The sequence below is a fragment of the Lemur catta genome, chromosome 3 (assembly GCF_020740605.2).
Source record: "Lemur catta isolate mLemCat1 chromosome 3, mLemCat1.pri, whole genome shotgun sequence".
NCBI classification, from domain to species: Eukaryota; Metazoa; Chordata; class Mammalia; order Primates; family Lemuridae; genus Lemur; species Lemur catta.
Genome location: NC_059130.1, coordinates 58,400,833 through 58,428,831, shown reverse-complemented (window position 1 = coordinate 58,428,831; position 27,999 = coordinate 58,400,833). Strand labels below are relative to the sequence as shown.

The window sequence follows — 27,999 nt, the reverse complement described above, 5'->3', positions numbered from 1 at the left end:
CTCTTGAACAAACCAACATTCGGGTCAGGAACAACTAGACAGGAACAATGGTATTGTTCAGAGGTTTTATTTTTCTCTTAATCCTGTACCTGCTGCACAAGTCAAATACATCCTTCGTTAGGCTGAACGGCAATGGTTATGAAGACGTTATCATTTCTATAGATCCTGGTGTGCCAGAAGATGAAAAAATAATAGAACAAATAAAGGTAAGGAAGAAATAGGATGTCTTATTTTTAATTTTCATTTTTTATTATTTTTAATTGACAAATAATTGTACATATTCATGGGGTACAAAGTAATATTTCAATACATGTATATAATGTAGAATAATCAAATCAGGGTAATCAGCATATTTGTCACCACATTTATCTTTTATTTGTGTTAGAAACGTATGATTATTCTCTTCTAGCTATTTTGAAATATATGATAAATTATTCTCAACTATAATTTCCCTACTGCACTATTGAATACTAGTATTTTTTGTACCCATTAATCAACTTCTCTTCATCCTCCCCTCACTCCTCTACCCCTCCTGGCCTCTGGTACCAGTCATTCTACTCTCTACCTCCATGAGATTGACTTTTTTTAGCTAACACATATGAGTGAGAACGTGTGGTATTTATCATTCTCTGCCTGGTTTATTTCACTTAACATAATGTCCTCCAGACTCATCCATGTTGTCACTAATGACAGGATTTCATTCTTTTTATAGCTGAATAGTATTCCATGTGTATACGTGCCCCATTTTCTTTATCTAGTCATCTGGTTTTGGACACTTGGGTTGATTCCATATCTTGGCCATTGTGAATAGTGCTGAAATAAATGTGGGAGTGCAGATATCTCCTTGATATATTAATTTCATTTCTTTTTGGATATATAACCAGTAATGGGATTGCTGGATCATACAGTAGTTCTATTTTTAGTTCTTTGAGGAACCTCCATATTGTTTTTCCATAATAGCTGTACTAATTTACATTCCCAACAACAGTGTATAAAAGTTCCCTTTTCTCTACATCTTTACAAATATTTATTATTTTTTGTCTTTTTAGTAATAGCCATTCTAACTGGGGTGAGATGCTATCTCACTGTGGTTTTATCTCCATTTCCCTGATGATTAACGATGGTGAGCATTTTTCATATACATGATGGCCATTTGTATGTCTTCTTTTTAATCTTTTTTATTATTAATCCTTTGTTGGATGAATAGTTTACAAATATTTTCTCCCAAGAAATGGCACTTTTTTTGTTTGAATTGTGGAGAAGAAAACAAATTTAATAGTGATTAATTATTGCGAAACTTTTGAATGCTCCAGGAAGTTAAAAAGCAGGATGGTGCAGGGAGGACAATGCTGGAATGGGCAGGGGGAGACACAGGTTTTAGGTAGGGTTCTACACTGTGTCACAACCAGATGAAAAACAAGGCACAGGGGCTCCCTGATTCCCCAGTTTTTTCATCTATAAATTAGCGGTTGGACTCATATGTTCTTCAAAGAATTATTTACTGAATGCTATGGCATGCTGGAAGAGAGAACAGTGAATTCTTTAAAAGCTTCTGGCTTTGTGGAGTATATATTCTTTTCAGAGATACAGTTAATACATATGAGTAAATGAATAGCAGGTAATATGGTAGTAGGTTGCTGTGAAGTAAAACAGATCAGGAAAGGGGGATACAGAGTGGGGCTGGGTTGAGGGAGAATGTGGGTTACTGCTTCCTGTAAGACAGTGAGAGAAGGCCTCACGGACAATGTGAGAGAAGAGCCCATTGAAAACCTAGGGCATGGGAACAGCATGGAGGTGAGAGCATGCTTGATGTGACCAAGGAAACAACTGAGAATGAGCAGGAGGAAGGGGAGGGTGGGCTGAAGTTAGAGAGGTAACAGGGCCCAAACCATTAGAAAGACTGGCTTTTATCTGAGTGAGATGAGACTCCACAGAAGGATTCTGAACAGAGGAAGGAGTGCTCTCATGCATGTACTGGGATTACTTTGATTATAGTGTTGAGGAAACTATAAAGGATTTCCACTTGTCACTCATCCTGTATAGACTCTGTGATAGCTCAGAAGTGTAGAAGGATCCAGGTAGGAAACTCTCGCAGGTGAGCAGTGATGGTGATTAGGAACAGGGAGGTTGTGGTAGAGATCACTAAAGTGATGTGATTCTGGTCATATTTTGAGAATATCACAGACAAAATTTCCTGATGGTTTAGATGTGTGGGGTGGGGAGGGTGGGACAGAAATGGAAGAGTCAAGGAAAGTAGCCAAGCACAATGGCTCACGCCTGTAACCCCAGCAACTCAGGAGGCAGAGGTGGGAGGATTGCTTGAGGCCAGGAGTTCAAGGCCAGCCTGGGCAACATAGCAAGACCCCCTCTCTAAAAAAATTTAAAATTAGCCAAGTGTGGTAATGCAGGCCTGTAATCCCAGCCACTCAGGAGGCTGAGACAGGAGGATTGCTTGAGCCCAGGTGTTTGAGGCTGCGGTGAGCTATGATCACACCACTTTAACTTGGAGGACAGAGTGAGACCATATGTCAAAAGAAAAAAAAAGGAGTTAAGTAAGACTTAAGAGTTTTTCCTGAACACTTGGAAGGATGGAATTATAAGACTAAGTGGAAAAAACTTGGCAGTTGGGAAATCAGGAGTTAGTTGGGGCATTTTGGATTTGTGGTGCTTCTGAAAAGTCCAAGTTGAGGCAAGAATCTAAACACAAGATGAAAATTTGAGTGGAGATAAACATTTGGGAGTCATCAGTGTGTAGATGGTATTTAAAGCCATGCGTTCACTAGGTAAGTGCAGATGAAAAAGGGAAAGGCTCCAGGATGAAACAAAGGACTCTGATTTCTAATATTTCTTCCAACTATAATATTTCTGTAATATAGAGATTGGTGTTACAGCCGTGTAAATCGTTTCTCCTGTCCCTGACATCAACACCTACTAATTCCTCATTTTTAATTTCTCCACTGCTGGGTCCTGATGTTCACCGTTGTAACCTTCTGCATGGTGTCATTACCCAGCAGAAGCTGATGGTCATGACCCAGTGGTGATCAGGGGACTCTGTGGCTGATCCATTTGCACTCATCCTCTATAAACTCTGTTGCATCATAGAGATGTTTACTTATTGGGACCTTTTGAATTCAAGGGTTTAGTAAAGATTCCTTTTACTAAAGAGTAGTTGATGCAGCTGATTATGAATGATAGATTCTTAGTGTCCAGTGTCAAACTATTCTTTGCTCAGAAATCAATATCTGAAAGAATCATTTGTAGGGCAAAAAATTTGTTAACATGGTCTTCTACTGATAACTACAAATAGAAATTCAATTGTTTGCAGACATGCCTAGATTAAACAATGTTTCTGATCATTCTCCCAGCCTCCTACAAAGTCCTTGCATTTATATCATCAGGCAACCTTGTGAAATACAGAAGAGAAAATGTGTTCAGAAAAGTTAAATGACATTTCCAAGGTCACAATAGGTAGCACAATCAGAGGTAAGATCCAGCACATAAGTATGGAAGACTAGATAGACCTGGATTTGAGTTCCAGCTTGGATAAAACTAACAAAAGAAAATCACTCTTTTGTGAAAAACTGGTGAACCATTTGTGATCTTTTTAAAAAAATTTTCAGACTATTATGGGGGTACAAATGTTTTGGCTACATAAATTGCTTTGGTACCCATTTGAGTCAAAGTTTTAAGTGTGTCCATCACTCAGATAGTGTGCATTGTACCTGTTACGTGTGAATTTATCCATCCTTTCCTCCCCACCCTCACCTGTTTGATTTCCGATGAATGTTATTTCCATATGTACATGTAAGTGTTGATTGATTAGTTCCAATTTAATGGAGAGTACATGTGGTGTTTCTTTTTGTGGTCTTAATCCTACACCTAAGGATACTATCTGACCATAATGAGATTTATGCTGAACTGGCTCATAATTCATGACCTGAGATGTTAGATTTTCAGCTTTCCATTTTCTTTGTGTTCAGTTTTCTTCTTGCTTTGAGAGTACTTACCTTTGAAAATATTCATATCTTCATCTTTTTTGATCTAACTAGGATATTATAGAAATTCTGAGAAGGAATTTAGAAGGACTATTATATGAATTCTGCTTGGACAGCCTGTGGGAACCCTTATTAGCCACCCTAGGATAGTCCAGGGGATGACAGTCATCTAATAGGGGTCTCTGAAATCTCTCCACGATATGAGAACATATCACTGTCCAAGGCAGTAACTTGGGCCATGGAGACGCCAAAGTAAATGGAATCCCTTCGAGTTGTACAATGCACAACTCACACAACCATACACAGCAACCCTACTTCTTCAACCCATAACTCAGTTTGAACCACCAAATACGCTTTTGTCTCATACACACAGGGAGCTATCACTTTAAGCAGAAGGTGACAACCTGTGGAGATCTAAATATCCCTAAACAAAAAAAGAGGAGAGGCATCCTTAGGGAACAAAGAGAGAATTCTTTCACCTCCTTTAGGTCAGTGCTGAAGTAACCTGCGCTCTACATTGGGAGCTCTCCTAAACCCTTTTCTGAACTTCCAGGCAGTCCTCTGGGCCTTCTGTTCTCTGAACTCTGGCCTTCTGACTGATCCCATGGCTCTGAGCCCAGTCAGATTGCTGACCACACAGAGTACATATGAGTCAGCATACTGGACTCTCTTAAAGAGAACCAGGAAGAGATCCCTGTAATTCGTGAAGAAGAACAGGAAGCACCATGGAGGAGCCTGCCTTGAAGAAAACAACACTGTAGAATGGGACACTTCCAGCAAGATGAAGAGATTGGTATCATCATCCAGCACCCAGGATTCCTCAAATATTTAGTGGCCTTGATCATATGGAATAGATTACCACCAGTGGCTTCCACCCATCTGTTTACCCCATAGGATATAAACTCAAGGGAGAGATGATTTCTCTTATTGCCATTGTATCCGGGCTCATAATTCTAAATATACAGTGATGTTATTTTCAGCTTGGTGGCAAAGCAACAGCTCTGTGATCAAAACTTTGCCTCTACTATAGATTTTTCCATCACCCCACACCTGTGCTCCCAGCCCAGCTGCCTCTCCTGGAGGTGGGGTGGGTAATGAAAAACTTCTTTTATGATCCATTTTATAGACTGACCTCCTCAGCTTGTATCAGCTAATGCTGTTCTCTACTAATATTTTTCATAAACAGTAATAATATCAAAGTTTTCGGACTGCCTATGTATAGAGTACTTAATAATTGATTCCATCTTTATGCCAGCCATACAGATAGGTATGATAATCCACTGAAGAGATGAGAAAACTGAGCTTCAGAGCATTACATAAATCAATCAAGGTCTGTCACCCAAAAAGTGCTAATGCTGTTATTGGTATCAAGTAAATGACTCCAAAGTCCATGTACATATTAATATTAATTAATTTCGCTTAATGCCGAACATAAGCATTTGCCATTCGAGGTAGGATTACAGAAGACTCAGATGCCTTTCAATGTGCAGGACTGACAGGTGGCACAGTTGGAATAGTAAGGCAGAGACTCTGCTCATCAGTCAGTTGCTTTTTCTATCCAGTCTTAAGTTGGGAAATGCCTGTTATGAACACCTGCTCTCTTAGTCCACTCTCACTTGGCCATACTCACATATTTTTTTACTTTAATAATAGGACATGGTAACTACAGCTTCTACTTACCTGTTTGAAGCCACAGGAAAAAGACTTTTTTTCAAAAATGTATCTATATTAATTCCTGAGAATTGGAAGGAGAATCCTCAATACAAGAGGCCAAAACATGAAAACTACAAACACGTAAGTGTGAAAATCTTCTCTTAAAAAATTGTCTTTTCTGATGCTCCCCAGTTTTGCCACAAATTGATTAAGAGTCTTTCTAACTAAACATTGTCATTTCTATTTTTGCTATTTTAACAACCTTTTTAAACATTCTCAGGCTGATGTTATAGTTGCACCACCTACCCTCCCAGGGAGAGATGAGCCATACACCAGGCAGTTCACAGAGTGTGAAGAGAAAGGAGAATACATTCATTTCACTCCCGACTTTGTACTTGGAAAAAAACAAAATGAATATGGGCCATCAGGTAGGAATTTTGGTTAAAACATAATTTTACAATGACTGCAGCACACAGCTTTGAACATGGGTTAAGTGTGCAAGCCTTGGAGCCAGATCCCTAGGATCATATCCTTGCTCCCCTACTTAATAGCTATGTGTGACCTTAAAGAAGAGACCAATACTGTCTGTGTTTATTCCCTATAAAATGGGGAATAGAGGAGTTTCTACCTTGTAGAATTTTCGTTCTATGTTACACTAGATAACCCAAGTAAACATACTCAGTACAGTGTCTACAAAAATTTGAACAGAGAGCAGCAATAATAAATGTTTTTCTTAAGGCATACTTTTTAGATTTTAATTTTCCAGTTCTCCATAGCTGGATATTAATAAATCACATGTAAGTTTCATGGAAACCAGACATATAGCAAGCTGGAAAGAGCCATGATGCCAGTTACTGGTTGAGAGAAAATACTTATAGGCTGTTAGTTGCTGATATTATTAATCAACTGATTTGGTTGAAACAGATGAAATTATCTATAATTGATCATTTTGACCTATGAAAGTTGCAATTTCATCTAGTTCAAACTAAATGTTAAGATCATTTGTCTAAACTTAAGCACATTATTGTACAGATAAAAATGTAAATCATTGTTAAAGGAGGCCCTACACATCTCTATTCAACAAAAACCTTCCTGAATCCCCATATCCCAGCACTGCCTCTCCTTCTATTCTCTGTTCACTGGGCATTCATTAAAACCCTTGTTTCTCCCAAACACTCAGGTAGCCCTGGTCCTTTTTATTACCTCACCCGGTTCCTCACTCCAATCTGGAAAGCCCCATCATCCCCTGCCATCCCAATTTTACCTCTCCCCCATATGTTATCCTGACCACGTTTGTTCTCCTTGGCACCTCCAATCCTTTGTGCTCTTTTAGCTATACTTTTTTAGCACGTCCAGCAAAGTCAGTCATTTCAACTACAAGTATAAATAGCTCAATTCCTGCACCTCTCTTATCCTCACGTTTCATTCAATTTACTAGATCACCAGTACTAAATTATCCAGCCAGTTTATTTTTGACTCCTGTTATGTGTTTTCAAGACTGTTGAAAAAAATTATAAAACTAATTGACATTATTACAAAACCTCATTTTCCAAGCTCAGTGAAGGTCTCAAAGCTACTCAAGTCTCAAAAAGAAATAATATTTTTACTTGACTCTTCTCAACTCCCTTTCTCATTTCCCATAGCAGCTGTTCTAAAATTTCTACCATTCTTCTCAAGATCTCTAGCCACTCTTCTCAATCCCATCAATCAGTGCCCTAATTGGGAAAACAGAGGCCTCTACATCCTTCCTCCCTATTTTCAAACTCATTACCACCTACACATCTCCTATCACCACCTGTCTTAGAAGAGGACATCTTCTCCAATTTATAAGGTCAATGTCCCCATCTGAACTCCTGATCTGTTTCCACATCCTGCACCTCAGTCCTATTCTACTACTGACAGGTCACCCCTTCCTCTTAGACAGGTCTTTCTTCCATAATGTGATATATGTGTTTATGAAAAAATTCACATTCTGCACATCATGTCCTAAAAACAATTGGGCTTTTGGAAAAATAAGATTAAGAAGAGCCCTCAAAATCTACACAATTTTGTAATGATAATGATAGTAACAACAATAATAAGTACCTAGAAAGATCATTTAGATCACCCAAGCAACAATTAATTCAGTATGGCTGGGGGCTTCCACAGCACGTATTAAAAGTATACACACACACACACACACACACACACAGAGGGAGAGAGAAATAGAGAGAGAGAGAGAGAGAGAGAGAGAGAGAGAGAGAGAGAAGCTATTAGAAATGGGAACATGGCTAGCTTGAAATGAGACAATGATGTAGATGGGAATGGCATTCTAAGTCAGAGCAGCTGCTTTTAACACAGTGACTGCCACACTAGAAAAAAATTTTTTTCTCTGAGACCACAATGTTTTATTAAAACAAAATGATCATTTCTAATTTGTTATTTTTTATTGTTTTCTGTGCAGTTATATGCAATGCAATCCACGTGTTTAGAAGTAAATTGTCAATGTTTATTGTAACAATAAGAACATCAACAAGTAAGATTTTCATGAACCAACTGCAGGGTTTTGCTTCATGCAGCCCGGGCTCAAAAACTAACCTGAGTTAAATACAACTCACATGGTAGTCAATGTGTTAAAGTGGGCTTGGGAGAGGGCTATCTGAAAAGAAAGCAAGTCTGAGAGTGGGTCTCTCTAAGAAGAGAGCCAGGTATACTTATAAGGAGTTTTAATTTTCTTAAAATTCACCAAATTCCTACTGCAGTAGCTGATATGAGGGCTTATTCCCTCCATACTAAAATTTATGACTCTACTCCCACTAATCTAATTCTCCTTTGCTTAGGAAACCTTAAATCAGTGTTTTCAAAATTTATGGTGCAGAGGAATAACTTAGGGATCTTGTTAAAATGCAGATTCTTGCTCAGTAGGGGTATAAGCTGGGCTGGAGAGTCTACATTTTTAACAAGCTCTCAGTAACAGGATGTTGTTAGCTCCTTGTTGATGTTGATGGTGCTATCAGGACCACATTCTGAGTAGCAAGGACTTAAAGGAACATGACTTCTTCATAATTCTGGTATTTTCTGCCTATTTTCAGATATCATATGAGGTAATTTGAGCTACAAAAACATACATTGTAGCAGAACAGACTTTATTTCCAATTTTCAATTTCTTTATTTCCAATTTTTTACTTTATTTCCTCCACTTCTGTTCTCTTTGACGTTTTTTCTAACATTGCCAAAAACAAAAATTCTACTTGTTTCTTTCTGCATCTCAAGCTGTGGATTTACCTTTATTCTTCCATTCACCCTGCAATTCTCATGAAAAAAAAATTTTTATTCTAACTCCCTCTCTCAGAATTTCTCCAAGTCAAGGGCTATATCTTAGATATCTTTATATTTCTTAATACATAGTATTGCACTGAATGTATACATTTAATAAAATTATTTCATATAATTAATGCTTATAAGTACTATGTGCTAAGTACCATAAATTAATCACTTCATTTCGACATCCTCCAAATTACAAATGGTCCATAACAGTATTTCTCAATCTGTTTCTTATTATCAAGCCCATAAGGAGCATTTTTAGACTCTTTTTTCCTAATTTTATCTCATAGTATTTTATTTTATTTTATTTTATCTTAATTTTTTAGACACAAGGTCTTGCTCTGTCACCTAGGCTGGAGTGCAATGGTTCAATCATAGCTCACTGTAACCTTGAATTCCTGGGCTCAAAGGAACCAATCCTCCTGCCTGAGCCTCTCAAGTAGCTAGGACTACAGGCATGTGCCACAGTGCCTGGCTAATTTTCTTTTATTATTATTTTTTGTAGAGACAGGCTCTGGCTATGTTTCCCAGGCTGGTCTCAAACTCCTGGCCTTTAAGTGTTCCTACTGTTTCAGCCTTCCAAGTGCTGGGATTGTAGGCATGAGCTACCACAACTGGACCTTTCCTTGGTATTTTAATACAACAGATATATCAGATTATGTTGCTTGAGATATGGAGTGCCATAAGCCATTGTAAGAAAACTAAGACTTCCCCCCACCCAACAACCAAAACACAAATCTCAGTCCACTCTGCCCATAGAAATACTCCATAGATATTTCATTGATTGATCATGTTGTGGAATAAAAAGATATCCTGTATAACATAATATGATGTAATTTAATGTAATATACTTTTTATGGTAGTTATTGAAAACCTAAATCTAAATATATTTTGTAATTGAAAGAAAAGTTCTTAAAATATTTGAGAAACAAAATTTGTATGGACATACAGGTACTAGAATTATGATCATATATTTGAAATGTTTTCCCACAGGTAGACTGTTTGTCCATGAGTGGGCTCATCTCCGATGGGGAGTGTTTGATGAGTACAATGAAGATCAGCCTTTCTACAGCTCTTCGTCAAAAAAAATTGAAGCAACAAGGCATGCATATTTAAATTTTCTTAAATGACTTTAGGCTTTTAACTGTTTTTATTTTCCTTACTTTGATTTCCTTCAAATAGCAATCATTCATTTTCATCCCAATGCAGACAATAGATGCTATGTCATAAAACAATGCTTTTATTTTTTTATAAAATGTATCTTAAAGTAGTTGGTTGTCTACTTAAAATATACATAATTTCAATGGCAAGCACTTGGTTGGCAATTTGACATATTTTATTCCTCTCCACCATAGCTGTTAGAATCCACCTGCACTGAAGCCGGGCACTATGTAAGTAGGCCTACTACATGCTGAGAACAGGTCAGAGTTATTTGCATTATACAAGGATGAACAAAAGTGGTTAGGTAGTGCTAAATGTGGACTGAGTAAGAAATAAAGCAACTTCAAGGAGACAAAGAGCTACTTCTTGGAGATTTATAAGAGCATTTTAAAATACCAGTGTAGCATCACAGTTAGTAATAGACTATCCTTTTGGTTCTGAAATAAAGAGAAAGAAATGGTTGGGGAAAATCAGTTGAAAATTGGGTGCCATAAGCCTCATCAATGTTAGATGTCCTGCTGGGGCTGGGGACTTGTCACTAATGTGCAAACTGAAAGGTACTTGATTTCAATCAAGGTCCTTCCTTTGCTCCATTGCACCAACTTTCAGGCACGCATTTTAAAAAGTATTGCATTTATTGCATTTGTTTATGTCATATTCTCCCTAAATGTCTAATTTCTGCGGCAGAATATTCATCATGATTATTCACATAAATAGCTTCATTATGTTCACCTAGTTTTAGGGCAATAAAAACATGGACACATTTAGGAGACTCCCTAAATAACTGAATAAAACCTATTTGTCACTTCCTGAATTTGAACTGAAAGCCTACTGAGAAGATGAGATATATTCACACCCCAGCATATTTGTTGTAATCACTGCCACCTGTGACCAATTCCATGCAATAAAACATAAGTCTAGTCAGGTGCAGTGGCTCACACCTGTAATCCTAGCACTCTGGGAGGCCAAGGTAGGAGGATTGCTTGAGGTTAGGAGTTTGAGACCAGCCTGGGGAAGAGTAAGACTCAGTCTCTACTAAGAATAGAAAAAATTAGCTGGGCACGTTGGTGTGTGCCTGTAGTCCCAGCTACTCCGGAAGGTGTGACAGGAAGATCATTTGAGCCCAGGAGTTTGAGGTCGTTGTGAGCTAAGGTGACCCCACAGCACTCTAGTCCAGGCAACAGAGAAAGACTCTGTTTCAAAACAAAACAAAACAAAACACACACACACACACACACACACACAAATCATATGTCTAAAATGCCTCCATCATTCTTTATTCTACTGTCCTTCTTGGTAGTACCTCGTCTTTGCTTCCAATCACATTTCCCTTTGGATAAAAATTCTCCTTGAATAATCAAAACACTTGTAACTATGCCACATCCCATTCTATTGTGGATATCATCTTTGAAAAGAAATCTACAAAGAACCTCAAGCTAAAGTTGAATCCAGAGTAAATGGGTTCACAAGTTACTTCATCCAGGTGCCTGCAGCACATTTACCACCACAAGGCCAGCAGGAGAGATGTCTAAGCAAGAGACCAGCAGCTTTAATCCCAGCAAAGAACCAACTATTGTGTATATCTGGGGGTCCCACTTAAAATTTCCCTCTAGAATTTCTTTAAAAATAGATAATTACTTTGATTGAGACCCTTAAACTTTGTTGTCAGAATAGGAAGTGCATGGTTCTCATAGAAAAATAAATACCTTGATTTAAAGATCATCATAAATAAAACCACTTAAGATTTTTTGAAGTGTTAACGATCAAGTTACCACAAAGATTAACTGTCATATATTTTCAGGTGTTCCTCAGGTATCTCTGGTAAAAATAGAGTTTATAAGTGTCAAGGAGGCAGCTGCTACACTAGAACATGCAGAACTAACTCTACAACAAAACTGTATGAAAAAGATTGTCAATTCTTCCCTGATAAAGTTCAAACAGAAAAGGCATCTATAATGTTTATGCAAAGTATTGACTCTGTAAGTATACCAATTATTTCTTCCAGAATTCAAAATCAAAAGACATCGTGTTTTCAAAATATCTGTCCAGGTGACCTGACATATATATTGATATATGGTTCTTTGAACATTGGCTAACACACAGTAAATGCTTAACTAGTGTTACCTATTATTATTACTATTGTTATTGCTGTGGTAGATCTACCTTACTATAATATTGATTCTCAGTGAATCGTATTTCATTCAATAAACAATATATTTGCAGAACATACTTTAGATTTTTTTCAGGTGTGTAGTTAGATGTTTAAATGGATGGTATATTAAAATTATTTTTTCATTTTATTAACCTTTTAGGTCTCTGAATTCTGTAATGAAGAAAACCATAACCGAGAAGCTCCAAGCCTACAGAACATAAAGTGCAATTTCAGAAGTATATGGGAAGTGATCAGCAATTCTGAGGATTTTAAAAACACCACACCTTTGGTGGCACCACCCTCTGCACCTGCCTTCTCATTGCTGAGGATCAGTCAAAGAGTTGTGTGCTTGGTTCTTGATAAGTCTGGAAGCATGGGAGTAAGTTCATTTTTTCTGGATATAAGGACAGGGGGTTGATTGAAGGCCTTAGAACACACTGAACACTATCTGTACCTGGATTGTTCTAAATTGCATGGTGACATAAAGTGCCATTACTGCCTATGATCATGACTTCAAGATATTGCAGCAAAATATTTTAGTAAAAGAAACATGCCAATATAATTAAAAAGACCTAACCCAAGGGTCTTTGTTTTTTCCAGAAAATGGATGGTTTACTGAGGGGAGTCTGGAGGCCCTTCAGTAAAACTGTATTTGGAAGGTCAGAACTAGAGATTGAAACATAAAAAATGATTTCTAACCATGTCCCTTTTATTTGCTGAAAATGTTTGAGAGATAGGAGGATAGAATGGGTTGGGGGGATGATGAGCTTTGTTCCAGGTCAAGGAACACAAGGATTAACCATATTTGCAATACCTATACAAATGACTTCTTTATGCTCAAAGACACAAACAAAAACATCACCATAAAGAAAATATGGCTTGATCCGGCCATTCATTCCTTCTAGTATCATTCAGTGAATGGGAGATATTGTGACTCTAGAAATACAGGTCCATATCCTTGAGAAGTTCATAGTTAACTAGAAAAAACTTTCACTTTTCCCGTCACCTGTTTAAATCATATTCACCCTCCAATTTGAAATAAGCACCCACTCTCCAGGATATGGAGTGGGCTTGTAGGCTGGCCAAGACCCTTCCACTGATTCCCAACAACACCCTGTGCATATGTCTATCAACATGTATGATATTCATATTACACATTTCTCTCGCACCAGACTGGGAGATGCTTTAGGACATGGAACCAGGTCTTACTCATCTTTGTATCCCCATTGCCCAGAACAGAGTTCATCACATAGGAGTAATCAATAAATAATTTTTTAAAGGAATGGACTACAAACAAGCAGATACAATGTGATAAGGAACCAGAGGGATGGCACATTTGAGGCAGAACAAAGCATGCTGAAGAACAGGAATAAGGTCTTCAGCAAATGGTGGGGGAGCAGTTATTAAAAAGGGGAGAGAATGATACAGCTGAATGAAATGAGCCCAATAATACAGGATTTCAGAGAGGGCAACAAAGTGCTAGACACCAGTACAGACAAGTGGTCTGGGAAGTGTCACTGGGGAGAGATGAGGTACTTGAATGGGAGAAGATGAGCATCCTCCCCTAGACACTGTGCAGGTAGATCCAGGTTTAAAGGTAAAGCAAGGTAGTGGAGAGAGCCCTAGAAGATGGGGCTACAGGAGAAGTTTGTCACTATAACTTGATTCAAGGAGTTCAAAAGGAAATCTGGGCATAAGTTAGGGATAAATGTCACAGATCAGAGTGGTGATAAGGACTGGAGTAGACAAATGTATGAAGAGGCTTATATCCTAGACAATCACCTAGGAAAGATGAATGTGAGTCCTGATGTGTTACCAAAGAGCCAATTCCAATTAACCTGTTGGTGGAGAAAGGGTGGGGAGAGGTTAGAAACAGAAAAGGAAAGTTGGGAACAGAAAAGGAAAGTTGGGACATAGGGACTGGGCCTCTCAGAATTTAGATGACCCTTGGATCAGTTTTACCTTTTGGACAGTCTAGTCCCCCAGTGGATGGGGTGGTTCCAGTCTCTGGTTGGAGTCTGCAATAGTCTGGTTTACTCTGTAGGCTCTGAAGTGTGGTTGCATCCGAAGACAACAGGCACAGGAGCTCCCAGGAGTAATTAGAGAGTCTCTAACAAGTGAATCATTACCCCTAATTCCAACTCAAACCCCTCCAACCCCTGCAACCTTCCACCTCTAACTTGGGCACTTAGCAGCCAAGAATCAACTCTAGTTAAAAGTCTATATAGTTTATGTGTCCCATAATACGTATAACTATGTTTTTTAATTTTATCAATTGAAAGAATGATCATTGCTTTCTCTAACATCAATTACTGTTCATAGAAAATTCTTACCTATAAGTTCTGTTCATTCATTTTATGTGATCTGCTATTATCGTCCAGTTGAAAACCACTTGGTTGTTTTTCTTCTTCTTTGTTATTCAGGGTTATAACCGGCTCAATCGAATGAATCAAGCAGCAGAATATTTCCTGCTGCAGATTATTGAAAATGGATCCTGGGTGGGGATGGTTCACTTTAGTAGTTTTGCCAGTATTGAAAGTGAGCTGATCCAAATAACAAACACCAGCCAAAGAAACAAGCTCGTGGAGAGTTTACCTACAAGAGCTGGGGGAGGAACTTCCATCTGCTCTGGAATTAGAGGTGCATTTCAGGTGAAAATCATATGGCAAATATATTTTGTTCTTTTTTTATTTTCAGTACATTTTCATGTTAAGTGATGTTGCACACACTTGATGCCTAATTTTAGCATAATTAATCCTAAGAAGCAAAAAACTATGCACAGAGAAAAAACTTTACTTGATGATTTTTTTAATGGATCAGTGAATCAATGAATAAACTGTGGATGAATAAATGACTATAAAGGTACCACTAGTTTACAAGCCCAGTGAGGTCAGGGACTGTTCTGTGCTGTTACCATGCAATAGTTGGTGCTGAATTAATATTAGTTAAATAAGTTTGCTTGGATGCAAAAGCTATCAATTTTGGGAACAATGAAGCAAATTATATGGTATGATTCCACTTTGAGCCATTTCTTATTTGAGTTTCTGTAACATTCAGTTAGGGTGAACTGATGTTTATCTACTAAAGCTGATGTAGCAGGGACTGAGAGTCATATTTAGAGTTAGCTGTATGAGTTAGAGCATGAATTTGACATCAGAGCACTGGATGTGCTACTTACTAGCTATGTAATCTTAGGCTAACATTTCAGTCCCTGGATTCTCAGTGCCTTATCTATAAAGTATAGGAAAATATAGGAAATAGGAATGCCTAACTCATAATACAATTATTATGAGAATTAAGTAAAATAATATGTTTATATACTTAAAACAATATTTACTGTATTGCATAGTAAATATATAATTCACAATAACTATTATTATAAATCTTACTTTTAACTGAATGGTCCTCTTTTCAGTTATGTCATTGTCCTGCTGGAAATCTTCACTGTCTCTTCACTGTCTGTAAAATTAAGTTTGAATTCCTCAGTCTGATATTATTCAAAAGTCTCTCCCCCCACCACCCCTGCCCAATAAAATTGGCTTCACTTTCACCTGTCTTTTTTGTCTTATTTCTCAGTTCTCCCTTTCCAATGCTCTATCCTCCAACCAATTTACTGCACACGTTGTTCTCCAAGCCCACTATGTACTTAACAGCCTCCATATCTTTGTACATGCAATTCCTCTGCCTAAAATGCTTCCTTTTTTCCCATCTTTACATGTTAAAATTCTACTAATCCTTCAAAATCCTTTCTCCTTCTGTAGCTTTCCTTCTACTTCCAAACCTTTTGAATCTCTCTCTTTTATTAACTGTATGACATTTTAGTGTAGGTTTGTATTAAAAACATGAAGGCCTACATTCAAATCACGATTGTCACATATTAGCTTTGTGACCCTAAGCATGAAATTAACCTCTCTAATCCTCAATTACCTTATCAGTAAAATGGGATAATAAAAGCTAACACATAGGGTTGCTCATGTTTTAATTTATTCAACATATATTTATTGAGTGCTAGTTATCTGCCAAACAAAGCTGGTTCACTCTTGTGGTGCATCCGATATAGTGAGGAACAGATAATAAATAGATAAATAAAAACAATAATTGCAGATTGTGAAGAAACCAAACAGAATGATATGATAGAGTAACTGGGAAAGGAGGGGAACTACTTTGGGTAGAGAAGCCATAGAGGCCTTCTCTAAAAGGTGACATTTATGCTGAGATTTGAAGGTGGAGCCAGTGGCTCAGGCAGAAAGGAAAGTGCAAATTTCCTTGGGAAAGAGGTAGGAAAGAACTGCATTACCCTAAGGAATGATAGATGTTAGTGGCACTGGAGTTTGGCAAAAGAGTGGGTATGAAAGGTGGTTGGAGAGGTAGACAATGGCTAGATATTTCAAGCTTCAAAAAATATAAGGTATTTTGTTTCAAAGCATCAGAGTATGATAAACAATTTATGTTTTAGAAAGATGACTCCAGTTGCCCTGTATAAAATAAATTGTAGGGAGTAAGACTGGTAATACGGAGATAGTTTGGGAGCTTGGACTTGGATTAAATTACATGATGTATGAAAAACATAATTAACACATTGCAAATGTTCAGTAAATGATAGCACCATAATATTTCCCATATGTTACAATGTACATAATAGTCATTATTTGCCTCCAAACATGCAAAAATTATAATGGCAGTGGTCAATTTGTTCTCTGATACCAGCTTTGTTAGATATTTCTACATTCCAAACCCTCTTCTGCAAACCTACATACACCCCTACTCTATGCCCAAGAAAGCTACTGATAATCTAGCATTTTTTGCCTCTTGGCTTATACTCAGTTTCTCAAAATGGTGCTCCAAGAATCCAATTAAAGTTGTCAGAGAAAATGAAATATAGTTGCTATCTTGGGCTAAATTCTCTTCATCTTCTCTTGCAGACACCTAGATTCAGAACTTTCAGTTTCAAACTAGCTTTATAGGAAAAGGATTCAAGCTACAAATTGAACTCAATAAATATAATTCATGTATTCTTTGAGCACCACCAATATGCTTAGTTCTATACTAGGTACTATTAGAAGAAAACCAGAAATTACATGACAAAGTCTTTAATCTCAACGTGCTTAGAACTTTCCATATCTTTTATTTATAAGCATACTGAGGGTTTCCTAATTTGTAATCAATGACACATTTTCATGATGAAGTAGATTCTTAATGCATCTACCTGTATATTTAACAGATTTTATACACTGAAGGCTCGTCATAGAACAGTTCAATCAAGAAAAAAAGAAAAATATTTAATATCCACATACCACAATTATATTTCTGGTATCTAATTGACCCGAGTTTCCCAGGTTATCACTGTCATTGAGTCTAGGCAGGGAGTTTACAAAGCCTGTTCCCACCTAATTTCATTTGGATACATATTCTCTACAGTAGGGGATCAGGAAAAAAAAATCATGTTTAACTTCCCACAGGGACTGTTGATTGAAAATTCTATGATTTTAAAACAGGGCATATTTCTCCTATTCTGCACACTTTTGTTTATTTTCTCTGTAATTTTTTTCTAATTTCCCATTAGTCTTTTTGCTCTAGGAACACCTGGTAGTAATTGTGCTCTGAATTGTGTTTGCAGGTGATTGGAAATCTATACTCCCAAATAGATGGATCTGAAATAGTGCTGCTGACCGATGGGGAGGATAACACTGCAAGGACTTGTATTGAAGAAGTGAGACAAAGTGGGGCCATCATTCATTTTATTGCTTTGGGGGAGTCTGCTGATCAAGCAGTAATAGAGATGAGCAATATAACAGGTAAAACATGATCCATATATTCTAATCCTTTAATATCAATGCATAAATATAGAGATTGACAACAACTTCTCTTGAGCTCCTGCTCTGCAGGCACTGTGCCAAGAGCAAGGAACCAGAGTCAAACCAGATCCTATTTCTGTTCTCATGGCACTCAGTCTAGTTGGCTGGAGAAAAAAAAATAAAATTGCTAATAAAATAACATAATCAGATAACCTTCATAACAGGAGGAGTATAGATGAATAAAGTTCTATGTGAGCAGAGGAAGCCATTAACTTTTCCAGGGTTGTATAGAGTCAAAGAAAGAAAGCATAAGAGACTAGGTGACTTCTGAGTTGGGCCTTGAACAAGGTGTTGAATTTCTCTGGGAAGAAAAAAGGGTGGGAAAAGATGATCAGGTCATGAGCAAAAAAATCATGTTGTGATGACAATGCAAGGTACATGGAGGAAATGGTGAAAAATCCATGAGACTAGAGCATAGACTGTGGGATAGGTGTATGTGATTAACAGAAACTCAGGCTGAAAAAATCTAAATTAACAACAAAGTGTCTAGATAAACTTTAAATATGGTAGCTGTTTTTCAGACACACAGACATGTCATGAAAAAATGTATTACATGTTTCCAATACCTTCTTAAACATAGCAGAGAATAGAGTACATAATTTAATTTATCCCATGAGTATCAATTATTGTATTCAATTGGCTTCTAATGGTACTAAATATATACCTGCTTTGTAATGCTCAGTGGTACAAACTCCCATGATTTCAAAGTGCTTTCATGGCCATTATAAAATTTATTTCTGTCCCAAGTAGCCTTTTAAAGGTAGTAGTTTTTGGACTTGTTTCTATTGCTTTCTGTTTTTCTATCTGCTTATTGCCAGTTTTGGTTAGGATACCTAAACAAAGCAGCTGTTTAATCTTTCTAACTTTCTGATTTTGAACTACTCTGGCTGGAAAATCTGAAAGCCAACTTTGTTAGAGCCATATCTTAAATAAAATGAATAATTCCCTTAAAGGACTATGTGAAGTCTGTGAGCTTTAATACATGGAATTGTTCACATCTTCTTTCATATTCTATGATTATTGGAAGCATTTCGGGTAGCTAAGATTTTGATACTGAGGTATTATGGTAGCTTTTGCTTCCTAGTTAGGACATTTTTAAATTAGCATTTTAGAGTTAATCGTTACACCTATGTGATTTTGCTCTATTTTAATAACACATACTGAATCTATGATTTTGTTTGAACTATTACTTTATTAATCACTAAAATGTAATAAGTACTTATTTTCTAGAAAGTAACCCAGTTGATGCATTTACATTTTAGGAGGAAGCCATTATTATGCTTCAGATAAAGCCCAGAACAATGGCCTCATTGATGCTTTTGGGGCCCTTACATCAGGAAACGCAGAACTCTCCCAGAAGTCAATTCAGGTCAGAGTTCCCACTCCTTGGGTTTTCATGTTTGCATTTACCATAACAAAGAAAAAGAATCTGGTAGTTTTAAGTTTTGAGATCTATAATTTTCTCAAAGTAAAGTATTAATTAAAATCAAATCTTCAATCCAAAATAGAAGTTACTCATTAAATATAGTCAAATTAATTGGTAAAGAAAGAGTGAAATAAATAGTGAAATAGCAGATATACTGTCCCTTTTCCTGTTCCCATAGGCTTTGGTTAAGGGATAACATTGAAACCTAATAATGTCAAATTTTCCACCAAAAATAGCCTTTGTCCAAAAGAAAGTACTCAGTTTTCAATGAATGCATTTAAAAAAAAAAAGAAACCTCATGTTTCCAAGCTTTACTCATCCTTAACTGCTATGAAATAGATTTAAATCAGACAAATGAACTCAAGAAACTGGTTTGTAAATGAAAGTAATGTATCTTGGAAATAAATTAAGCAGAGGAAAGATGGGGTGAATAATCATTGTATATATACAAGCCTAGGGCTTCTCTCACCTCTTCAACCACTATTTTCATTGGCTTTTTATTTTAATCATCTATCTTCTGAACTCAACTCTTTTTCTCATCTGTATCTCGATAGCATCACCATTTTTTGTTGCTTATATTCAAAAGCCTTGAGTAAACTTTGATTCTTCTTCCTTCATGTCCCATGTACAATGTCAACACAGCCTGTTACCTTCAAAATATGTTTTACAAAAATCTGTTTCTCTTCTTTCCATTCGACAAGTCTATGTCATGTCACTTTATGCCAAGATTTCTATGTTCTGTTTTCCAGTTCATCAACTCACTACCTACATTAAAACTTGTCATGATCACCTAAACAAACCTATTTTCCTCTACCTCTCAACAATGAAGAGAACAGAAGTTAAAGGATGTAAGCTTAGAGTATGTGCAGATTGGTTTGAAGATGTGGTCTGTAGATTTACCCTGTAAACAGGTTAAAAATTGGTATGAGTTCTAGCCTGGCAGTGTGTCGAGAATAAACTAAAGGAGAATAAAGATCATTTCTGAGATTTTCATCCTGGTTGACTGAGAGAATGATGATCATACTGTCTGAAATTGACAAGTAAGGGGAGAGAACTGATTCAGAGTATATTAATTTGTATTCTGTTTATTTTAAATGGTTGATGGGGATACCAAATGAAATATTCCAAAGACATTTAAAAGTATAGGAGCAGAATATGGGAAGTCAGTTAGAAAGGAGATATTTACATGCAAGAGGTGCTCAAAGTTTTGAGAATGGACTTTTTTAAAGGTGTGGAAAGTGCAGGAAGAAAGTTTTGTTCCCCTTTTTTGAAATACCTGTGGTAGGTTCTTAAATAGAGAAATCACAAAAAGAAAGTAAATGTTAATCTGGATTCATAAACATAAGGAGTAAATCTTGGGAGAAATAGTGAGTAATTAAAAGCATGTTACAATAATCTGAGTTGACAGGAACTTGGACTTGGATGTTGGCAGCTGGAATACAAAGGAAAGACTGCATCCCACATTTTACTTAATTATTTTCCCCTAGTACTACCATGCAGCCAAAGACTTATTTTCTTGGACTGTCCTGATGGGGAGTCTAAAAAAGTCATTCATTTTTAAATTTAACTCAATAATAGTACTTTGTCTACTCAAAGACGTGTTCACTTAACAGGGGACTGAGATTTTTGTCATAGCAATGATGTTTCAGTAGTAGAATTCATTCCCTTCTATCAGTACTGGACTGAAGCTGCTTTTGGTTTAGGACTGGGCTGGAGTGGAAGTGGGATTTCCTACTGTTCCTGAAATTACACTTGCTAGGAAGCACCTAGGTCAGTGGATAAAGTTGTATCTCCTGGGCCTTTATGTCAAGTGAAATAAGACAGGCACAGAAAGACAAAGGCTGCATGATCTCACTTATATGTGGAATCTAAGAAAATTGAACTCATCAAAGCAGAAAACAGAATGGTGATTACCAGTAGCTGGTGGGGTGGAGGAGTTAGGGAGATAGTGGTCAAAGGACAGAAAATTTCAGAGAGATAGGCAGGATAAGTTCAAGAGATCTATTATACAACATGGTGACTATAGTTCATAACAATCTATTGTATAATGGCCTTGAAAATCACTAAGAGAATAGATTTTAAGTGTTCTCACCACAAAAAAAATGGTAACTATGTGAGATAATGTTAATTAGCTTGATTTAGCCATTCCACAATGCATATATATTTCAAAACAACATATTGTACATGATAAACACATACAATTTTTATTTATCACTTTAAAAAATAAATAATCAAACAAAAAAGGTTGGCTCTCTGCACTAAAAGCTATCAACAAAGACTTGGAAAACTTTCTTTAGAGCTCCTCTCAAAGAAAGTCCTACCTTTCTACTTCTTCTCTTCTAAGGATTTCTATCTTCATACATCAGTATGCCCTCCCATTGAACATATTTACTGTCTTGTGCTTCTTCTTCAGTCCTGTATGAAAAACTATTTCAAAATTTCACATCAGGAAAATATCCAAGTGCTTGCCAAGACAACTGGGAAAAAATAATAAGGTCATAGTCCCACAAAATCCATGTTCCTGCTCTTTTACTAGACCCTGTCCTTTCCTCAGACTCTATACTTCCATACTTTCTGACAACTGTCACATCCCAATCAGCTTTCAGAGAGATCACAAGCTAGTATGCTATACATAAGCTTGTTCTCATGCTTATCTATCTTAAAAAGAACTATCTTAAAAAGAAAAAAGAATAAAATTACTCCTTCCTGCAGTCATTAATTTTAAAATATATTTATATTTAAACAGCTTGAAAGTAAGGGATTAACACTGAGCAGTAATCTCTGGATGAATGACACCGTAATAATTGATAGCACAGTGGGAAAGGACACCTTCTTTCTTGTCACATGGGCTAAACAGCTTCCCAGTATTTCTCTCTGGGATCCCAATGGAACACCAATAACAAACTTCACGGCAGACACAGTTTCCAAAATGGCCTATCTCAGTATTCCAGAAACTGCAAAGGTAAGCAATCAGCTCTTAGACTTCTCAAATGTTTTTAAAAGCTGAACATAAATTGTTTAATGTCATAAATGTAAGTCCCCATGGTTGTATCAACTTCAAAATTAAGATAAAATAGTATGTCCTTTCTATGCCTGTGTGATCCTAAAAATTATGATGGCAGAAAAAAGGAAAAAAGAATTTATGTATCAGGAAGCAGAAAAGAAAGTAGTCTAAGAAGAATTTTAAGGAGGAAACATGGGAAGAGTCTACGAAATTTGTTAGGTAGAGAGCTACAGAGTCCTTCCTTATTAGTCCTAACCAGATCAATGAGTCTATGGACTATGAGACCAAAGAACAAAGCCAAAACCAAGGCAAACTTTCCAAAACTTATTCTTTCCAATTGAGATGTCACAAAGTATAGGCATCATGCATGACACTAGTTGGAATGCCCTGTCTGAAATACCTCAACTCTCATTCTTTTACCCTCAAAACTCTGAAAAACTTGTTTATTCTACTCTACACATATATGATTTATTTTAGAATTGGAAAAATTCTAAATTTTAATGGAATTTCTAACATAGAAATTAGCTTGACTCTGGATACTTACTATATTTCCATTGAAACTTTAGGTGGGCATTTGGACTTACAGTCTTCAATCAAAAGCAAACTCAGAAACATTAACTATTACAGTAACTTCTCGGGCAGCAAATTCTTCTGTGCCTCCAATCACAGTTAATGCTAAAATGAATAAAGAGATAAACAGCTTCCCCAGCCCAATGATTGTTTATGCAGAAGTTCTACAAGGATATGTACCTGTTCTTGGAGCCAATGTGACAGCTTCCATTGAATCACAGAGTGGAGATACAACAGTTTTGGAACTTTTGGATAATGGTGCAGGTAATTCATAGGTTTTTATGAATAAGCCTATATTTTCCTAACGCAGGATATGTTATGAGTTTCTGTGGCAATGTGGGTCAGTAAGACAGGCATCAGAGAACCGATGTGGATTAAGGAGGAACAGCAAGACAATTAGGAAATTCCACCCAGGTGAAACCTACAAAGTGCTTAGCAAGTGTCCTGTACATGGTAAGCACGCAATAAATGTAATCTATTCTCATCATTACTGTTTTTCATCTAGACTAACATTGGGCAATGTCTGTTACCAGTTAGGAAGGTCTCATTCAGGAGGTTGAGGACAGCATCAGGAACTCTGGGCAAGTGTTTCTTAGGGGCACATAATCAAGAAAGACAGCGTGAAGCACACTCAGTCAGATGTGAGCCCCTGGCAGGGAAAGGGAGAAAAGCAGGTGTAATTCTCAACAGCTGGAACAAAGTACAAATATAGTCCTGAGAACTGAGGCCCAGGGGCAGCTAGAACTTCCACAAGACAGGAGGAGTCATCACTGGGGTGTCAGATACCAGGTCTGACTGGCAGGAATCAAGATACAGCGTTGGCCATAGTCTATCTCCCTGAACTTTACAACGAGTGGTGCTTAAAAATCTTTTTCCCAGACTCTGGATTGTTCTGGGAACTGAACCTTCTGTTAAGAGGTTAATGAGCAAGGAAATAACCATATGATAACCATCTGAATCAGCAAAGTTTTCTATCAGTATCTTTTGCAATGTAATTTATTCAATCATTTTATAATCATATCTTTAATGAGAGTTGGCACTAGGAAAAACTGAGAAGGTGAAATTGTTCTTTCATGCACCTCAATGCCTTCTTCAGATATAACAATATTTCACAATGATCCCTTGCCTCTTTTTCCCCTTTCTGCAAAACCATCTATATCACATTAAATCTTACCAGCACCTAGTTTCATTTTCTCAACATTTTACCAAATGACATTTAGCTAATTACTAATTTGGAATGGCTTTATCTCAGAAGGAATCATCTGGAGGGCTTGTTAGAACACAGAATGTTGGGATCCTTCCCTAGAAAGTCTGGAAAATTTGCATTTTTAAAAATCTCCAAATTTTTAGATAGATGCAGATGCAACTGGTTCAAGGATTTCACTTTAAGATTCTCTGTCTTAGAATGTTAAACCCCCTGGGAAATGTGTCTGCAATTTAGCTGGCAACTCTGATGCTGGTGATATCATATCAATATGATAAAATATTCTTGAGCTCCCTCAAATATTTATTCTAATAGTATATGGGATTTTCCACTGTCAGATGAGGTAGTTAATGGATCAGAAGAGCAAGAGCTGAGCATTTAAAAAAAGAGTTGTGTATAAGGCAAAATAAGTAATTTTAGTTGACTGTAGTGAGAACTAAATCCTATTCAAAGATACTTTTTCCTTAGTAGGAACCCTTTTGATTTAAACAGAGAGATGACATAATTAGTGTGTTTAGACAAGGTGAGCTGAAAGCAAACCACTTGGTGGAGAAATGATAAGAAAAGTACTACATATTGTAATCTGTATATAGATTGTTAAGGGATAGAAAGGTGAGGTATTTAGGTATTTATTATACATACATATCAATGTGTGTATATGTATGTTATATAGATGTCATATTTATATATCAAAACCACTCAAGGGTATTAATTCAACAATATATTGTTTTGGCAGAGGATAACGGAATATATTCCAAAGGGTCAATCTCAAAATATTGCGCCTACTCTAGGGTCCATCCTTATAGAAGCCAATGCTTGTCTTAGAAAATGTATAAATTTATCTTTTTCTTTCAATAATAATTGATTACTTCATTTCCATAATAAGGTGCTGATTCTTTCAAGAATGATGGGGTCTACTCCAGGTATTTTACAGCATATACAGAAAATGGCAGGTATAGCTTAAAAGTACGGGCTCACGGAGGAACAAACTCGGCCACGCGAAGCTTACGTCATCCACTGAATAGTGCCGCGTATATACCAGGCTGGGTAGTAGATGGTGAGTAACTCATTATATCTGAAATTCAGTGATAGTTTAAATAATATTTGTATTTGATATGATTAAGGTTTCAAACGCTTTACAATTCAAAGTATAGCTTTTCTCACTTCTAGAATTAAGTTCATGCTAGGGTTTGCCTCCAAAATAATCTAAATTTTCATAAAATGTCTGGAACCTAGTAAGCACTCAAAAAAGGTCAGTTATTATTATTAGTTTGGAACATCTTACTGATGTCAACAATAATATGCCCAATTTTCAGCTCAGGATGAAGGAAACAAGCAAATATGTTCTGAACCTAAGTACAAGCCAGTGGCAGAATTTATCCTTCAGATTATATATGCTGTAAGAGTAAACATTTATTTGGGATGTTTTTATTAAATAAAAAGAAAAAAATGTGTAGAACAAGATGATGATAAGGATTAAGAATGCATTCTTTGCTAGCTTTCCTCTAGTCCCTTAGCTTATGACTTTTAGGGGCTTTCTGTTAGCAATTGGAATACAATCGGAAGAATTATTCTTTAGCACTTGCAACATGGAGGAAGGGACCCAGCACAAGTGGTGGAAAGGAAATGGCAATGATTTCCCCCAGTATATTCCTAGCTTGGAGATAATTTAAGAGGTAAAGCAATTCCTTTTTGAAAAGGCATATATTGAATTGTATAACATTATTCCCATTCAGTGCTGTCTTAATTCCAAAGCAATTTGTTACCTGATTCTATCCTACAATAATCTGGTAAGGACACTAAAGGAAGAATTCTCCCACCAATGGGATGCTTATGATTGTGTCACAAAACTTAGTAAAAATGTGACTGTATATATGAAAAACAAAAGGAAAAGACAAGTGCATGGTGATTCATTGTGTTCTAAAAAATGCTAGCATGGTTTTGCCCATTACAAACCAGGAAATTTTCAATGTAGGGGAAATTGAAGCAAATCCACCAAGATCTGAAATTGATGAGGATACTCAGACGACCTTGGAGAATTTCAGCAGAACAGCATCTGGAGGTGCATTTGTGGTATCACAAGTTCCGAGTCTTCCCTTGCCTGACCTGTACCCACCAAGTCAAATCACAGACCTTGATGCCACACCTCATGGGGATGAGATCACGCTAACATGGACAGCACCAGGAGATGATTTTGATGTTGGAAAAGGTAAGCACGAAGTGTCATGTGGTTTTGACTCAAGCGAAAGGTGATTATTACAACGGCAAGGGTGTAAGGATGGGTCAGGGAGAATTGTTTTTAATTCAAAGCTCGGCAAAGTATGAATGTTAAAATCTGATATTTTGGAATCAAACAAACATGACACATTTAACCTGGCCCTACATTTCATACAAAGAAGAGAGCACTTGCCAAAGCTTAGAAGTCAGAATTCAGCTTTTATTGAAAAATGAGTAAGGCTTTTGATATGAATATTTGCTTTGTATAACTAAACATTTTTTAGAATAAATAAAAAGGAAGTGATATGCTATGCACCAGTTTCTAAACTACATGTTAACTTTTTTTTTCTTAGTTCAATATTACATCGTGAGAATAAGTGGAAGTATTCTCTATTTAAGAGACAATTTTGATGATGCTCTTCAAGTAAACACTAATGATCTGTTACCAAATGAGGCCAACTTCAAGGAAACCTTTGCATTTAAACCAGGAAATATCTCAGAAGAAAATGTAACCCACATATTTATTGCCATTAAAAGTGTAGATAAAAGCAATCTGACATCAAAAATATCCAACATTGCACAAGTAGCGTTGTTTATCCCTGAAGCAGATCCTAGTCCTGATGAAAATTATCCTACTCCTACTCCTGAAAAAAATTATCATAATTCTGGAGTTAATATTTCTATACTGGTGTTGTCAGTGGCTGGGTTTGCTGTAGTTGTTACTATTATTGTAAGTATTACCATTTGTATCTTAAAGAAGAGACAACCTTCAACTGTACCTAGAACAGGGTTTTAAAAAACAAAAACCACGTAAGTAAAGGATATTTCTGAATTTTAAAATTCATCCTGTGTGATCATAAACTCATAAAAATACCTTAAGAAGTCTGGAAAGGATACTTTGATTAAAAATAAACATCCATGGATATGTGAAAAACTGTAAGTCAAAATTAAAGTTTAAAAATTTTATTTATTTGTTATTTTGTCATAAATAGTGATAAATAAAGATTCTTTTTCATATTGTTCCCTGGTTATACATTATTTGACATAAGAGTTTTCTGAAATGGTATTTCAAATTTCATCAAGAAATTAAAATAGTCTATTTAAGTAGTCAAAATATAAATAAAGGAAAGCAAATAATATTTGGGAAAAATTAATTTAGTCTTGATATTGTTACATATAAATTGATGGTATTGTATTCACCCAAAACCTCCAACTGTATATTACAATTGCAAAGGTTATGTTTAATGCAATTCATGGATATGGAGAATACTAGCAAAAAAATAAATTACCACCTGTCAAACCGTATTTTTTTCCTGATTTCAGTTCAATATAAACATATATCTATCTCTTTTCATTTAAAAAGCAATATCTACCTTTAACATATGAAAGAATTACTGAAGCTACTATTTATTGCCCTTGTTCTCAGATAAAGAAAGAAAACTATATTTTTAAAACATAA

The 27,999-nt window shown here is 36.4% G+C and overlaps 1 protein-coding gene across 1 annotated transcript; it reads left to right on the top strand.

The window, feature by feature from the left end:
- The first annotated feature begins 5 nt into the window (after positions 1–5).
- On the top strand, positions 6–27,684 carry CLCA4 (chloride channel accessory 4). Its single transcript, XM_045547601.1, has 14 exons — positions 6–206; positions 5,649–5,789; positions 5,929–6,076; positions 9,945–10,053; positions 11,914–12,091; positions 12,425–12,643; positions 14,688–14,915; positions 17,882–18,059; positions 19,382–19,488; positions 22,292–22,507; positions 23,116–23,383; positions 25,210–25,380; positions 26,299–26,532; positions 26,894–27,684. The coding sequence occupies exons 1-14, from the start codon at positions 48–50 to the stop codon at positions 27,334–27,336; spliced, it is 2,799 nt and encodes a 932-aa protein (XP_045403557.1). The 5' UTR covers positions 6–47; the 3' UTR covers positions 27,337–27,684.
- The last annotated feature ends 315 nt before the right edge of the window (positions 27,685–27,999 follow it).

Excerpts from the sequence above, each read along its gene's own strand:
- CLCA4 (XM_045547601.1), top strand. The coding sequence starts at position 48 with ATGGTATTGTTCAGAGGTTTTATTTTTCTCTTAATCCTGTACCTGCTG. Across the intron at positions 207-5,648 it reads AAATAATAGAACAAATAAAG|GACATGGTAACTACAGCTTC; the intron begins GTAAGGAAGAAA and ends CTTTAATAATAG. Across the intron at positions 23,384-25,209 it reads ACTTTTGGATAATGGTGCAG|GTGCTGATTCTTTCAAGAAT; the intron begins GTAATTCATAGG and ends TTCCATAATAAG.